At 38.8% G+C, this 15023-nt stretch overlaps 1 protein-coding gene across 6 annotated transcripts in view; it reads right to left on the minus strand.

The window, feature by feature from the left end:
- Positions 1–13213, minus strand: part of HACE1 (HECT domain and ankyrin repeat containing E3 ubiquitin protein ligase 1) — a 122408-nt gene extending 109195 nt beyond the window's left edge. For 5 of the 6 annotated variants that reach the window (XR_006717436.1, XM_045499159.1, XM_045499157.1 and 2 more), the window contains exons 1-4: positions 12889–13071; positions 5632–5686; positions 4321–4410; positions 2964–3068 (exon numbers count right to left, since the gene is read on the minus strand). Coding sequence is in view for 5 of the 6 variants with exons in the window: in XM_045499159.1 (XP_045355115.1) it covers positions 2964–3068; positions 4321–4410; positions 5632–5686; positions 12889–12964 (326 nt within the window). In the remaining variant the exon portion in view is untranslated. Of the gene's footprint in view, positions 1–2963; positions 3069–4320; positions 4411–5631; positions 5687–12888 lie in introns of all 6 variants that reach the window. The other variant, XM_045499156.1, reaches the window with a different exon arrangement.
- Between the last annotated feature and the right edge of the window lie 1810 nt (positions 13214–15023).

Raw genomic sequence — 15023 nt, forward strand, 5'->3', positions numbered from 1 at the left:
GCTGTCTTGGACCACTGGCCTATTGACAAAATAAACACTTCCATGGGAATGGGCCAGGGAAACAGTCCCAAGGAGGTGTTGGGGGGGGAGGGGTTGTTGATGTAGAAAAACAGCAATCCATAATGCTCCCCTTCAAAAATGAATTGTAAAAGAGTAATATGAGAGAAATTATGTTTTCTTACTTAACAATCATTATTGCTACTTTCCAGAATCTCAGTAAGTCAAAACAACCCACTAAATGAGCACCAATTTTGCCAAGAATTAGAGCTAAAATATTAATTAACACACAGGCTCTGCCCTTTATGAGCTCACAACACAGCCCAAAAAAATAAAGAAAAAAATCGTATTTCAAATCTGAGCAACATGCAACCTAAGAATTCCCAACAATTTTGAAGTCTTCTCTTTTAATAATCTCATATAATCATGAGCAACCCTGGATCCTCCTGTACAGGAAGCAACTATTTTCCAGCCCCAATATTGCAATAATTATAGGAAGCTTATGGTAACCCAAATGACACAAAGACCAATCATCCAAGTGGTCTGTGGTAGCTTAATGGGTCTTCCACTAGAAAGGAGGGCAATTCAGTACTAATGTACCCAGCACCACTGGTTACAGAGAGGACTGCTAAAGCAGGCCAAGAGAATTATACTACTCATCTGACGATAACTGAGGGAACAAAACAAAAAACTAAACCCCAAAAACAGACATATGAGCAAAAGGCAAAGACTTCTGCTTCAGTCTAGACAAATCTGAACTCGAAGAAATTGTAATAAAAAGTATTTTTGAAAACAGCAGCAGCTACAGGAAGTAACATGCATTCAAGTCACTCAGCAAACATTTACGGAACAAGTCTAAAATGTACAAGGTACCCAGTAATAAAAAAGAAAGTAGTTAAGTATTAAATATCAAAATTAATCTTCACAGAAATAGAAAGGCATCCAAATCAGATGTTATGTTAGGGTTACAAACTCTTCTTATTCCTTCTTTCCTCACGGATTTGCCATGTGAATCAAGTAATTTCTGTTGTATTTCTTCGTCTTTTAAACTTAAAGCTCTCCAACTTAAATGTTTCCACACATCCCCCCAGCAAAAAAGATAAATATGTGAGGTGTTAATGATGGATGTGTTAACTAACTAAATGAAAGGAATCCTTTCACGATGCATAGATCTACCAAATCATCATGACGTACACTTTAAATATCTTACAATTTTGTTAGTTATACCTCAACAAAGCTAGGGGAAAAAAAAAAGTAACGGTCTCCTAAATGACCTAGGTCTCTGACTACAATGGCAGTAGACATTTTATCCCCAGTGTGTAATGATGTGTCCTCTCACTTACAGTTGTTGAGATAGAGTACTGAGATATTTTTTATTTGTAATTTTTTTTTTTTTTTGAGAGAGAGAGAGAGAGAGAGAAAGAGAGCAGGGGAGGGGCAGAGAGGGAGGAAGAGAGAGAATTCCAAACAGGCTCTGCTCTGTCAGAATAGAGTCCTAGGCAGGATTTGATCTCACAAACTGCAATATCATGACCTGAATTGAAATCAAGAGTCAATGGACATTTAACCGACTGAGCCACATAGGTACCCCTTAATGTGTAATTTTTTTAAAGAGCTTTGTTACTATCCCACCAACACCTGGGATAATGTATCCAGATCTGACATCAATTCAGCAAGGAATGAATTCAACAAGATCTATGACCTTGAGCGTGACACCCTACAAACATATCTAATGTGGCTAATTATTATAAAAACAGCTCTTTGATCAGCACAGTGTTACCTACCAGAACAGTGGACAACTAGTTCACATGCTAAATCAGGAAATGGAACGGAACAGTCAGTGTCAAAGGACCAAGCCTTCCCCTGGTCCAACCTAGACGTCACTATGATTTTTGTATTTTTGGTTCCACTTTAATCCTTTATATGCAAAAATTTAGTCTCAGAATGATGCAGTGTACAATTTTAGCCCCATATCTATCTCAGTTAGGCAGCTACCTCAACTACCTAGAATCCCAGATCAAAAGAGCAAACAAAAATATTTTCAAGAGTAATCAAAGAGACACATGGGAATAAACTTTATAGCGTTTGAAACATGTTTATAAATGTAAATTCCTCAAGTCCTGAGTCAAAACTACTTTTTTTCATTTTAAACATAATTTCAGCCATTTGATATGGTTTTGCAGTCCAAGAGAATTTTAAGAAGTAAAAAACAGTGGTAGAGGCAGACACAAAGATGTGACATCTGAAATTTTCAACAACAAAAAAAGGAAAATGAAAACCATAAAAAGTAAAGTTTAAAATAGCACATAATAACATAAAGATGTTCATAATGATGACCAAAGTTATCCAAAAAAGGCAAAAATATACTTACATTTTGGAAATACTAGTTTTACAATGGGAATAAATTTATTTAATAAAAAATTCAAAAGGAAGGCTAGTAAACACATTATTTATTCAGAAAGCTTTTTGTCATAATTAAAAGAAAACACAACCTTGGCCCTGAAATGAGTTAGCTAGCCTCACTTAGAAAGCTGACTATAAGACAGCCCATTCTCAAAAAATTATAAATAAGCTAGGTACAATATATTTACTCTATCTTTAACTTCATTAATAAAACTAACTAAACAAGTAATTTGGAAAATAAGGTATGAAATTAGACACGGGAAAAAATTATCAGGAAAAGGGATACCAAAACAAAGAGGTGACAACTCTGCTTTTCAGAAAATAAAATGTCATTATAATACAAGTAAAAATGAACCTCAACAAGAGTATTTTCAAGAAAAAATATTAGTAAACAATGTAATAAATTATTAAATACGATAGTTCTTTAAAAATTGAATATAAGACCCACAACCCACTTTCCAAGGCAAATAATGGTCAAAAAACAAAATCATCAAGAGTGCCTTGAATACTGTTAGACATAACTGATAATGCAACTTAGCTTCTCAAGGAAACAAAATATTTACCCATTTCGAGCTGCCAAATGAAGGGGCGTACAGCCTGAAATATCTTGATAGTTAGGATTCGCTCCTTTCTTTAAGAGCAGAACCAAGCATTCCACCGATCCACAACTAAAACAGTATTAAAAACAGTTCAGATACATTCAATGAATAGCCACAGTTGACATAACTTAATTAAAAAACAAAAAGCTCTAGTAAACACATTATTTTTGAGGTCCATTATTAACTTACAATTTGATTTAACTTCCGTCACAAATAGTAAATATCCTCTACTTTCAAGATGGTACATTCTACTATGAAAGCTACGAAGGTATTCAAATAAATCAAAATAAAGTATTAACACACACAAAAAACCACATAGTACTTCCAGAAGCCAAATTTATAATGAAAAATTAATTTTAACACATTTACCTAACTCTTGAAAGGAAGTTAGATGTCAACTAACTGAGTGATTGATTACATATTGAAGACTATGGATAAAAATCATTCTCAGACCTAAGTAAAAAATATAAAGCCAACGGCTCTGTGAGCAGTTAACATATAAAATTTCATACTGGTAGGATAAGAAAAAGATTACAGTGAATATAACCTTTTTTTTCCTTTTCAAATTTTTATTTAAATTCTAGTTAACAGTGCAATATGGTTTCAGGAATAGAACTCATTGATTCATCACTTACATATAACACCCAGTGCTCATCATAACGGAAGTGTCCTCCTTAATACCCATCACCCATCTAGCTCTTCTCCCACTGATCTCCATGTCCCACAGTTTGTTCTCCATCATTAAGACTCTTACGATCTGTTTCCCTCTCTCTTTTTTCCCCTTCCATATGTTCATCTGTTTTGTTTCTTAAATTCCATTTATGAGTGAAATCATGGGGTATTTGTCTGTCTCTGACTGACTTATCTGGCTTAGCATAATACACTCTAGCTCCAGCCACGTTGCTGCAAATGGCAAGATTTCATTATTTTTGATGACTGAGTAATATTCCATTGTGTATATATAACACACCTTCTTCATCCATTCAGGAGTCGATGGACATTTGGGGTCTCTTCATAGTTTGGCTATTGTTGATAGTGCTGCTATAAATAAGTGAATGTACCCTCCTAAATACATCCAGGAAAGGCAACCTACTGATATGATCTAAAACAAGCTAAGACAGTAGATGTGAGACTTGAGTCTGATCTCAAGGTTATCTAGAGAAAGAATACAAACATAGCATACTATGCTGTAAACAGAATAAACAACCATTCAGCAGTCTATTCTCATCTTTCCCCAAAACTACTGTAGGATAACAATGATCCAGAACTTACTGATCATTACTCTAGATCAGACTTTAATCCACAATATCTTTTTTCTTACTTTGCTGCAATGTGAAGCAAGCTTCTTTTCACACGTCCAAATGCATAATTGACATCAAACCTCGAATTTGATAGTAGCTCAGAAACAGACCTACACCAAAGAAAATTAGTAAGAGTCAATATGTTAAAAAACATGCTTTTAAAAACATAGTAACTCAAGTTAATAACTCTTCAGTTACTCTTAACAATTATCCAAAAAGCTCTGTTCCCCAACAACCAAGAAAGAAAGCACTATTCTCTAAGCATAGCATGGTAGCCAGCAACATTTTATCCAAAAACCAACTGCACTGACCTATAAACTGGTGTTGAAGGTTTCTTCATCTACTGATCTATATCATCTGCTCTGAGGAAACCTAAATTGGCTTCAGTTCTCCCTAGATTAAGAAAGACTCTTGGGATGGCTAATCCCCTTGCAAAAAGTATGGCTTATCTGTATTAATCATAGCCAAATAAGAAAAATCAGAGTAAAATATGTTTTAGTTGCATAAGACAGGAAGTTTAAAGCAAAAAATTTTTTACATTGTAAACTACTGCAAAATAGTTCCCTTGTCACTTTCTTATTACACCAAACTATCCAATGGCTAACCACAGCAGAAATGTCTGCTATAAGTGTAAACATCTCAACATCTAGTCAGATAACTGTGTCTCATACGCACCAAATAAAAAGAACATCAAAGTAGAACATTAGGGAAGTAAGTTGTCCATCAGCCCTAACCTTTTGCTATAAAGATCAGTAGTGACTTCTAACTGAACCCATCACAGTGTTTTTCTGTCAGTGACCAACCAAATACCTGACTTAATAGCTGACAATTCATTCAGAAAATCTCTTACCATAGAATTTTACAGGTGATACGGATCTTGGAAAATTTTGGTTTTTATTTCACAGACAGTAAATTATAACAGAGGTTAAATAACATGCCCCAGGACAACATCCATGTCCAAACTGTGTGTGTACGTTTGTGTGTGTGTGCATGTAAGTGTACACAACATTTAGGTAAATTTATGTACTTCCCTTACTCATTTAAACAAAAAGTATACATGTGAAATAGGCATGGAGTGCCTGGGTGGCTCAGTTGAGCGTCCGACTTCAGCTCAGGTCATGATCTCACGGTTCTTGAGTTCGAGCCCCACATCAGGCTCTGTGCTGATAGCTCAGAGTCTGGAGCCTGCTTCGGATTCTGTGTCTCCCTATCTCTCTGCCCCTCCCCTGCTTGTGCTCTGTCTCTGTCTCTCTCTCTCTCTCTCTCTCTCTCTCTCTCTCTCAAAAATAAATAAATGTTAAAAAAAAAAAACAATTTAAATAGGCACTCACCTGTGTTGATCAGCCATAACCATTGGCATTAATGTATAAACAGCAGTTTCATTATCTGAGTAAAAAACAAAAACAATACAAAAAACAGAATTAATTTATCTGTTTTCTTCCAAAGATACTTAAGACTACTTTAGAGGTTTTCTAATTCCATATAAAAAGTAACAAGAGGTGGAAGAAGGTTAAAGATAGTACAGAGGGGTTCCTGGGTGGCTCAGTTGGTTGAAGTTGAGCATCTGACTCCTGGTTTCAGCTCAGGTAGTGATCTCACAGTTCATGAGTTCCAGCCAAGAGGTGGGCTCTGTGCTGACATCACGGAGACTGCCTGGGAAGCTCTCTCCCTCTCTCTCTGCTCCTCCCTGGCTCTCTCACTTTCTTTCAAAATAAATAAATAAACTTAAATTTTAAAAAGTGCACAATACCAGACGTATTGCAAAATTTGCAGCAATGCAGAACTTTTTTTTTTTTTTTTTTAGAACTTTTTATCATAATGTTCAGTCCCTTTAAATCATCACCAAAGTGCTTATTAGCTTCTGGATGTGATGGGGAAAATGAGATACATATTAGTTTCTGTAGCTTTACAAAAGAAATTTCTTTTACTTCCAAAGATGTGTTTATCAACTTCATGTTTTACCAAACTTACATGTAGTTTGGGGAAATTTTAAGTATATATGGGCATTATAGATATATATGCTAAAATAATTTTAAAACATTAAATATACATAGTACTTGCTTCTTGCCAACATTAAAACAAAAGAAATTATTTTAGAAGCTTTTATGAAACTATATTTTACGAAATTGAATTTATTTAAAAAAATTTTTTTAATGTTTATTTATTTTTGAGAGAGACAGAGACAGAGCTTGAGCAGGGGAGGGGCAGAGAGAGAGGGAGACACAGAATCTGAAGCAGGCTCCAGGCTCTGAGCTGTCAGCACAGAGCCCAACACGGGGCTCAAACTCACAGACAGTGAGATCATGACCTGAGCCGAAGTCGGACGCCCAACCGACTGAGCCACCCAGGCGCCCCTATTTTATGAAATTTAAGTCTTAATTTTCCCTATTACTTTACACTATTCACATTTTCATTTATATCTTGTATAGAGTAAGTTCACAGAAGTGTGATCCAAAAGAACAGGTTAAATGTCAACAATATCTATGATAGATTATACTTACATAAATTTCAGCAATGTTTGGATTTATTTTTACATATTACTAGTGGTCGTTTCTCAATTCAATGCATTTATGTTTTTTTATGAGTTATTTACAGAGAAGTAACTCTGACAATGACCATTTAGCCCTTAAAACATTAATGCTAATACTAAATTAATGAGTTAAGTTTCAGGAAGAAAAGGGTATTTGCAGAGTATCAAAGTATCTTCCCAAAATATTGACTAATTACAAAGGAAAATAGTAAATTTACAGTGGAGAACCCAGCTGATAATCACCTTGATCAACTGATAAAGGGTAACATCACCAGATATAACACATATCAGTATCATGTAGTATCATGTAGCCTCTGATATATAACCCACGTTTTTTTATAAAAAGCACATCATGAAAAAAATATCAGACAAACCCATATTAAGGGGAATTCCACATAACATCCAAGCAGTCTTCTTAAAAAGTCTCAAGGCCCAGGGTGCCTGGGTGGCTCAGGAAGTTAAACGTCTGATTCTTGATTTTGGCTCAGGTCATGATCTCACAGTTCATGGGATCTAGCCCCTTGTTGGGCTCTGTGCTTACAGCACTGAGCCTTCTTGGGATTCTGTCTCTCCCTCTCTCCCTGTCCCTCCATCACACACATGGATGTGCACGTATGGATGTGCACGTATGCACGCACTCTGTCTCTCTCTCTCTCTCTCTCTCTCCCTCTCTCAAAATAAATAAATAAGCATTAAAAAATGTCTCAAGGCCATTAAATTCAAGAGAAGCTTGAAGAACTATCACAGTTTGGGAAAGCTAAGGAAACATGGACAACTAAATGCAATATGGTATCACCAACTGGATGCTAAAATAGAAAAAGGACATTGTTGAGAACGCTTGTCAAATTCTAATAAAGCCTGTAACATAGTTAACAGCATTACACCGATGTTAATTCCTTAGTTTTGACAACAGTACTATGGCTGTACAAGATATGAACATTATGGGACACTGACTTAAGGGTGCATGGAAATTCTGTGCTATTTATGCATTTTTTTCTCTAAGTCTAAAATTACTTAGAAATAAGAAGGTGTAAAAAAAAACGGGGGGGCTGTTATCATTAAAAGAGTCTTAAGAGATGATCAGCCAAATGTAGTATGTGGACTTTGGATACTGATCCAAACAAACCAACGGTAAGAGAATGTTTCTGAGAGAAGAAAACTCAATATGGACTGGGTATTTGATGATAACAGAAATTATTGCCAACTGTGTTGGCTCTAACAATAATATTGTGATTATGTTTGAAAAAAGCAGTTTACATATTTAGAAATATATACTGAAGAAATATATAACTGAGAAGGAAAAAAGTTATCACCATTTCTTCACATCTTTGCTCGTTATTTCACTATTTGTAAGTATATCCATGAAAAGCAATTTAGTTCTAGTCAGGACTATTCACAAATTCAGCATGCAGATGCAACATTTTCACTACAAAAAAATAATAATAATAATAAATCCTAATCGTAACAGCCCACGTTTTAAACCATAATCTTTTGGGTTTTTTAAATTTTTTTAAATATTTTTTAATTGTTTTTCATGTTTATTCATTTTTGAGAGAGAGCGAGGGAGCGAGTTGGGGAGGGGCAGAAAGAGAGGGAGACACAGAGTCTGAACCAGGCTCCAGGCTGATCAGCACAGAGCCCAACGCAGAACTCTAAGTCACAGACTTACTAAGATCATGACCTGAGCCAAAGTCAAATAACTGACTAAGCCACCCAGGCACCCCTTAATGTTTATTATTTTTGAGAGAAAGACAGAGTGCAAGCGGGGGAGGGACAGAGAGGGAGACACAGAATCCAAAGCAGGCTCCAGGATCCCAGCTGTCAGCACAGAGCCCAACACAGGGCTCGACCTCACAAACCCTGAGATCATGACCTGAGTCAAAGTCGAAACTCAACCAACTGAGCCACCCAGGAGGAGCCCCTAAAACATAATCTTAAAGGCACTGTTCTAAACACTTTATATACATCATCTCTTTTAACCTCACAACCATCTTATGAAGGAAGTACTATTATTACCTGCATTTTGCAAATGAAAAAACTGAGCACTACATTAAGTAACAAGCTGTGTGATGGTGTCAGTAAGGGGCTCAGTTCAAACTCAAAGCTGGCTGAGTCCACAGCCCTTACAGTAAAAACCTTACAGTGCACCCAGTATACTACATACAGTAAACAAAAGGCCTACATACTTATTCTTTTATGCACAATACACTCTAATTTATTCTCTTCTATTTCAATTTTTTTGTTAATGCTGACTGCAATAAATTATTCTCATTAACTATCAGTGAGTCACCACCTGGAGCTGAAAAACAAGGCACTAAGCCTCCCTTGACATGGCAACATTCTTTCTCTCTCATATGATACACGCCCTAATAAACATCTGAACTTCCAAACCATGACAATTTCATTAAGTCCCTCCATAATAAAGAAAGTCACAAAAAGGAAATACCCTTATTTTGAATTAAAATTTTTAAGTCAAGTTAGTACATAATTTTAAGTGACCATGAATGAGCATCATAGGTTCACATGGGTTTTATTTAAAGGGTATTTATTTAGGTAAAATTCAGATGTAGATCTTACTTTTTAAGTCACATATAACCTTATAAAAATTCAGTTCACATACACTAAAAGTATGAGGAAATAAATATAACCACAACTATGATGCTAGAAGGAGACTATCCAGGAAATAGTATACTATGAAAGAACAGAACAGGGGCGCCTGGATGGCTCAATCAGTTGAGCATCTGACTCTTGATATCGGCTCAGGTCCTGATGTCAAGGTCATGGGATTGAGCCTGCTCGGGATTCTCTCACTCCCTCTCTCTCCACAGCTCACTCACTCTCTCAAAAATAAATAAGTAAACATTACAAAAAAAAAAAAGGAAAGAACAAAATTTGTTGTCACATGCTTCATTCCCCACACTCATGAAGACACGTTAAGAATTAGGCATATAATTAAAGTTTTCAGAGTGATAAGAAGAGTTTAATCTCAGTTTATCAGATATGGTGACCATTTTGATCAATTGATAAAGCTCCAGAACTCTACAACTAAAAGGAAATCCTTTAAGAACAGGGAGCTCAGGTTCATTATATTATTTACAATTTCTCTATAAAACCATCAAATGGGAGTGATTTTTTAAAAAGTGATAATCACAGGGCACCTAGGTGGCTCAGTTGGTTAACAGCCAGACTTCAGTGCTCTCTTCAGCAGCACAGATACTAAAAAGAGCCAGACTTCAGCTCAGGTCATGATCTCATGGTTCGTGGGTTCCAGCCCCATGTCAGGCTCTGTGCTGACAGCTCAGAGCCTGGAGCCTGCTTCAGAGTCTGTGTCTCCCCCTCTCTCTGCCCCTCCCCGCTCATATTGTCTCTCTCTCTCTCTCTCTCTCTCTCTCTCAAAAATAAACATTAAAAATATTTTAAAAAATAAAAAATAAAAACTGATAATCACCCTAATCATCATTCAAATATATGCTAATATGGGTTCAAGTTCTATTATTTTACTAAACAAATTCACTGTAAATTCAGTAGTTTAGGACTATTTTTTCCACATAAACAAACAATATAAACCAATTTTTTAACGTCCACTGAGAATCCACATCCCTAAAGTAATTTCTTTCTCTACACTTCCTCTCTCACAAGAATATTCCAATGTTAGCCCTGCCCAGGATGATTGAACAACCTGCACTCCATTACTTAGTGGTATTACTTAGTGGCGATACTCAGGTTTTCATCATCCCAAGGAAACATAAATGTGTTCTACCAGAATCCAGTTTCAGTAAATCAAATACGCAGTTTAATCCTATGCAACAAAGTTAATTTTAGAGTAAAAGATTAAAAACTTTCCAACCTTAATATTGTGTTCCAATTAGACGTTTATTGATCACTGAATTCTAACATGGCAAAATAAGTACAGTATCTGATTATTTTCTAAATTTAGAGAGATCTCAGGACTTAATTCTGCAGCTTTTAAAATGCAAGCACAACAAGCTGGATTTTTGTAACCAGAATGCAATACATACACACACACACACACACGCGCGCGCATGCACACACACATATATTACATACTTGAAAGAGCCAAGCTCAGAAAATTCAAAAAGATACATCAGAACTTAGGGACAAAGACAAACTAAAGGAAAAAGATGAACAAATTATTACAATGAAACAGAAACAAATGTAAGCAAGATGTCACTTTTGCCTAGCAACATGAGAGAAATGTTTTAGTTTTACTTACTACTCTAGTTTCCAAGGACTCTAGACCATTGGTGAAACTTTCTATGGGAGGGTGATAACTCAGAGCTTTAAAAATGTCGATGTAATTAGATCTATAATTTTTCTCCCACTTATTAATCCTAAGGAAATATTTAGAGGAAGGCTAAGACTTTAAAACTACAAAGTTGCTCCTCATAAAATCTATTATCAAAACAAAAATGAGAGTCAATATTTGTTACATGTATCCTGTGAAATGCTGCAAAGTCATTAGGCATATTTAAAGACATAAAAAATGTGATATTTTCTAAAAGCAAAAGACTATATGCAGTAGGTTCTTAATTTGATAAAGAGAAAAAAACACTAAGAAAAGGAAATAAAATACTAACACTTTATTACTAAATGGTAGAATAACAGATTTTTTAAATTATTCTTCTTGAAATTTTCTACAATGAAAATACATTACTTTTCGGAGCAGGATACATTATCAAAGTCTTCTAAATCATATTTGTGTAAAATATAGTGGAATTTAAACTAAGCAACACAAGTGCCTGGTTAATTCAACTGTACGTGCTGTGTTCTTCATCAGCCTACGCCCATAATTTGTGGAAAATGAGTGAGGACAGCACCTAAGAAATGGACTCAAAGTAGAAGCTGGAAAGAAAACACAGAATGTAGAAGTTCAAGCTAGAAGTCTAGTTACTGACATCATTCATTATTTTCAGTCAACTACTTCATACTAGCAGAATATCAAATAGAAAATCATTTTTCAGAAAGTCACACAAATCATCCCTATTCTTAATCCTAAATAGAGACTAGGGGGGGAATTTTTCGTGAAAATTACCCCCAAAGTCCTCAGTGCCACATTTATTTGTTTGATGACTCTCTCCCAAGGTCCCCTTCCATAACCTACAAGTCACCTCTCCAGCAGCAATTCAAAAAAAGTTTTGAAAAATGAAAGATACACTAATACAACGCATTAAAAAAAATTACCAGCCATAACCTCCTAACCCTTCTCTCGCTGGGGCATACAGAACCGAAAGCCTATTAGATGCAGCACTGCCATCTCCTGCTGCCACTAAACGGTGGGAATTCATGAGGCTGCAAACAACAGTTTTCTCACCTCCTTTATTGCTAGTGCTTTACCCATTCTGAAACCCTGGCACAACGAACTAAAATCCCGGAACTACAAGGGTCATGCCTTATTCCTCTCTGGGGAAGGTCCTCAACTCACTCTTAAATCTGATGAATAAATGAAGAAGGCAGGCAGGCACGCGTATCTTTAAAGTATACACATATACATACCTACATACACAAACAGTACTTTAGGAGTACAAGTGTGGTATCTGACACCCTTTTATCTGTTTACCATCAAAATACAGCAGTGCTCTACATTTCCCAAAAAGAAAAGAAAGACTACTTAATGCCCGCTCTGCAACTTAAAGCAAATAATACTGTTTTGATGCATCTCTCTACCCCCAACTAGCAGCGACTGTAAAATGCCCCACAACTGTAATGTTTTCTGGATCCGGGTCTCCGCCATCCGACTGAAATTCCTGCCCCTTTGCTAAAACCTTAAATCGACAGTCGGGAGACACTTCGGTCTTGCTTCTTCCAGCACCAGGGCCCCGCCGAGCCCAGACCTCCCGCAAACTCCCATCTGCCAGGGCGGGAGCCGCGGGCGAGGGGCGGCCGCGGGTTCCAGCCTGGCCCCTCCCAGCTAAGGAAAGTAACTGTGGACATTTTCTCGGCTTCGGGTCAGTTTCTTCACCCGACCTAGCCGCGCCCCAGCCCCGCCCTCCGGCCCCCTACAGCCGCCCCGACACGGCGAGCCCCCTTGCCCGCTCACCGTCGGGCAGCTCGACGGTGCGCGCGCGGCGCAGCGAACGCGTCAGGCGGTTGAGCTGCTCCATCGCTCTCTCCATCCTCGGCGCGCCCTCCGCGCACACCCCGCCGCGCCGGCGGCCTCCGCGCCCAGCGCCCTACATCCCGCCCCGGCCCGTTCGGCGGGAGGAGCCACCGGCTCGCCCCGGCTGACGCCCGGGGCTGCACGGGCCGCTCGGGGCCGCGTCCCCCGTCCCGGGACCGGAGACTGCCGGACCGATCACTGACAGGGCAGCCGCGGCCGCCGATCGCGCCCTTCCTGCCACCGCCGCCGCTTCCCTCCCGGATTCGCACGGCCTTCTGGGAACGGTAGTTCCGAGCCGGCCGACCCGCGCGCCTGAGGCGGAGCCACGCTGGGCGCGCCCGTGGCTCTGCGCCGAGGCCACGCCCACGCTGGGGTAGAGTGGTGAGTGCGGGAAGCCTGGCCAACACCGGGCTTACCGCCAAGTTCCTGGAGAGACTTGCTGGGTGGCCCCACGCCCTCTCTTGCCCTCCAGAGTTGTACAGGAGCAGCTTCTTTCAATTCTGCCACTCCCCTATATGGCAGATTGGGGTTCTGCGCAGTTCTTAAATCCTTCCTCGCCTTCCTCCTAGTTTGGGTACATTTGTTTTCCAGATACATGAACTGTTGAAATAGTGTATGTTCACATGTCAAATTTAAAGAAGAACGAAGTCAAACAAATGCAAAGCAGGATACACCTTTTCTCTCAACTATTTGTCTCCCCATTGGGACAACTTCGTGAGGGCAAATCACGAACCTATCTTGCATCTTGCACTCCCGCGCTTGCCACGGCACCTGACACAACGATGAAACTTTAAGGAAGATACAGATGATGACATCCTGAAAGAAAACTTTGGTTTCTTTAGTACACTGCTGAAGTTGAAGGTGACAATAGATACCAGTGGGGAATCCAAACTTTGACTTTATGACTTGCAAAAAATTTGACGATACCAACAAAGTGTGGAAGAAATGAATTATGAGGAAATCAGTGGGTGGGAAATCATTTTTGTCAGCTCTGCACTGAAGTTGAGCACAAGCCAAGGTAAAAACAGAAATTTGAGCAGCTGAAACATGGAAGAATGCGATCCAGGTAAATACGAGCCTGGCTAACACCACTGACAATGAAAAAGTTAAGGGAGGAATTTTCTTTTCTCGGACGCTGGAGTAATAAAGAAGCAAAGAGCTTGGACTTTCTCAGTTTCTCCTTCCTCAAGAAGCAAAGCTGTCCCTGCAATGAATGGGCACATAGGTGTTAATGTTACATGTTGCCTGAGCTAGAGAAAGAGTCTCACCTGCCCGTCCAGGATATGCAGGGGCAGATGGTGGCCAGCATGGTGTTCTCTGCCAATGCCCCCCTAAATTAGTTCTAAACTGCAGCTGTTGATCACTTTTGCCAGCAGTGCAACAGGCTCAGGGCAGACCTCCTAACTAGCTGGTTCAGATGAGACCTAAACCAGTCTAACAACAAGATTGGGAGGTCAAAGCTTCAAAGGAATACCAAATGCTACAGCCCAGTCTGGTCCATGCCCAACCCTTTGCAATCTGGTTTCCACTGGAAATGCTTCAGCCTTTCTTGGCCTCCCCACTCCATTCAGAAGATCAAGACCACTATTGTACAGAAGCTAACACCTCAGTCCCTGTTATCACCATCACTCCCTAAGCTGTTACTCCCATTTAAATTACTTCCAATGTCCTGTGGGCACCAAGCCCAGAGTCTGGGTACACTGGCAGGAGCCCCCAATAACCTCCATAGTGGGCATTGCTCCCCATGCTGGTCACTATTCACCACAGGAGCAGAAGACGCTGGAAGAATGCTGCTATAGATTGTCAGGTCTAAATTCTGCAACATGAGGCAGTCTCTCAAATAGCTCTGCTCCAAGATGTATGAAACTACAGTACTATGATAGGCTTATCACCTCCTATCCAATACAACTTTCTACAATGATAGAAATGTTCTATAATCTGCACTGTCTAAAATAGTAGTCACTGACCAAGTGGAGGTACTGAGTGCATGAAATGTGGCTAGTACAAGTGAATTTTAAATATGTATTTAAATGTAACTAATTAAATGGGGTGCCTGGGTGACTCAGTTAAGCGTC

The sequence above is a fragment of the Leopardus geoffroyi genome, chromosome B2 (genome assembly GCF_018350155.1).
Source record: "Leopardus geoffroyi isolate Oge1 chromosome B2, O.geoffroyi_Oge1_pat1.0, whole genome shotgun sequence".
Lineage (NCBI taxonomy): Eukaryota > Metazoa > Chordata > Mammalia > Carnivora > Felidae > Leopardus > Leopardus geoffroyi.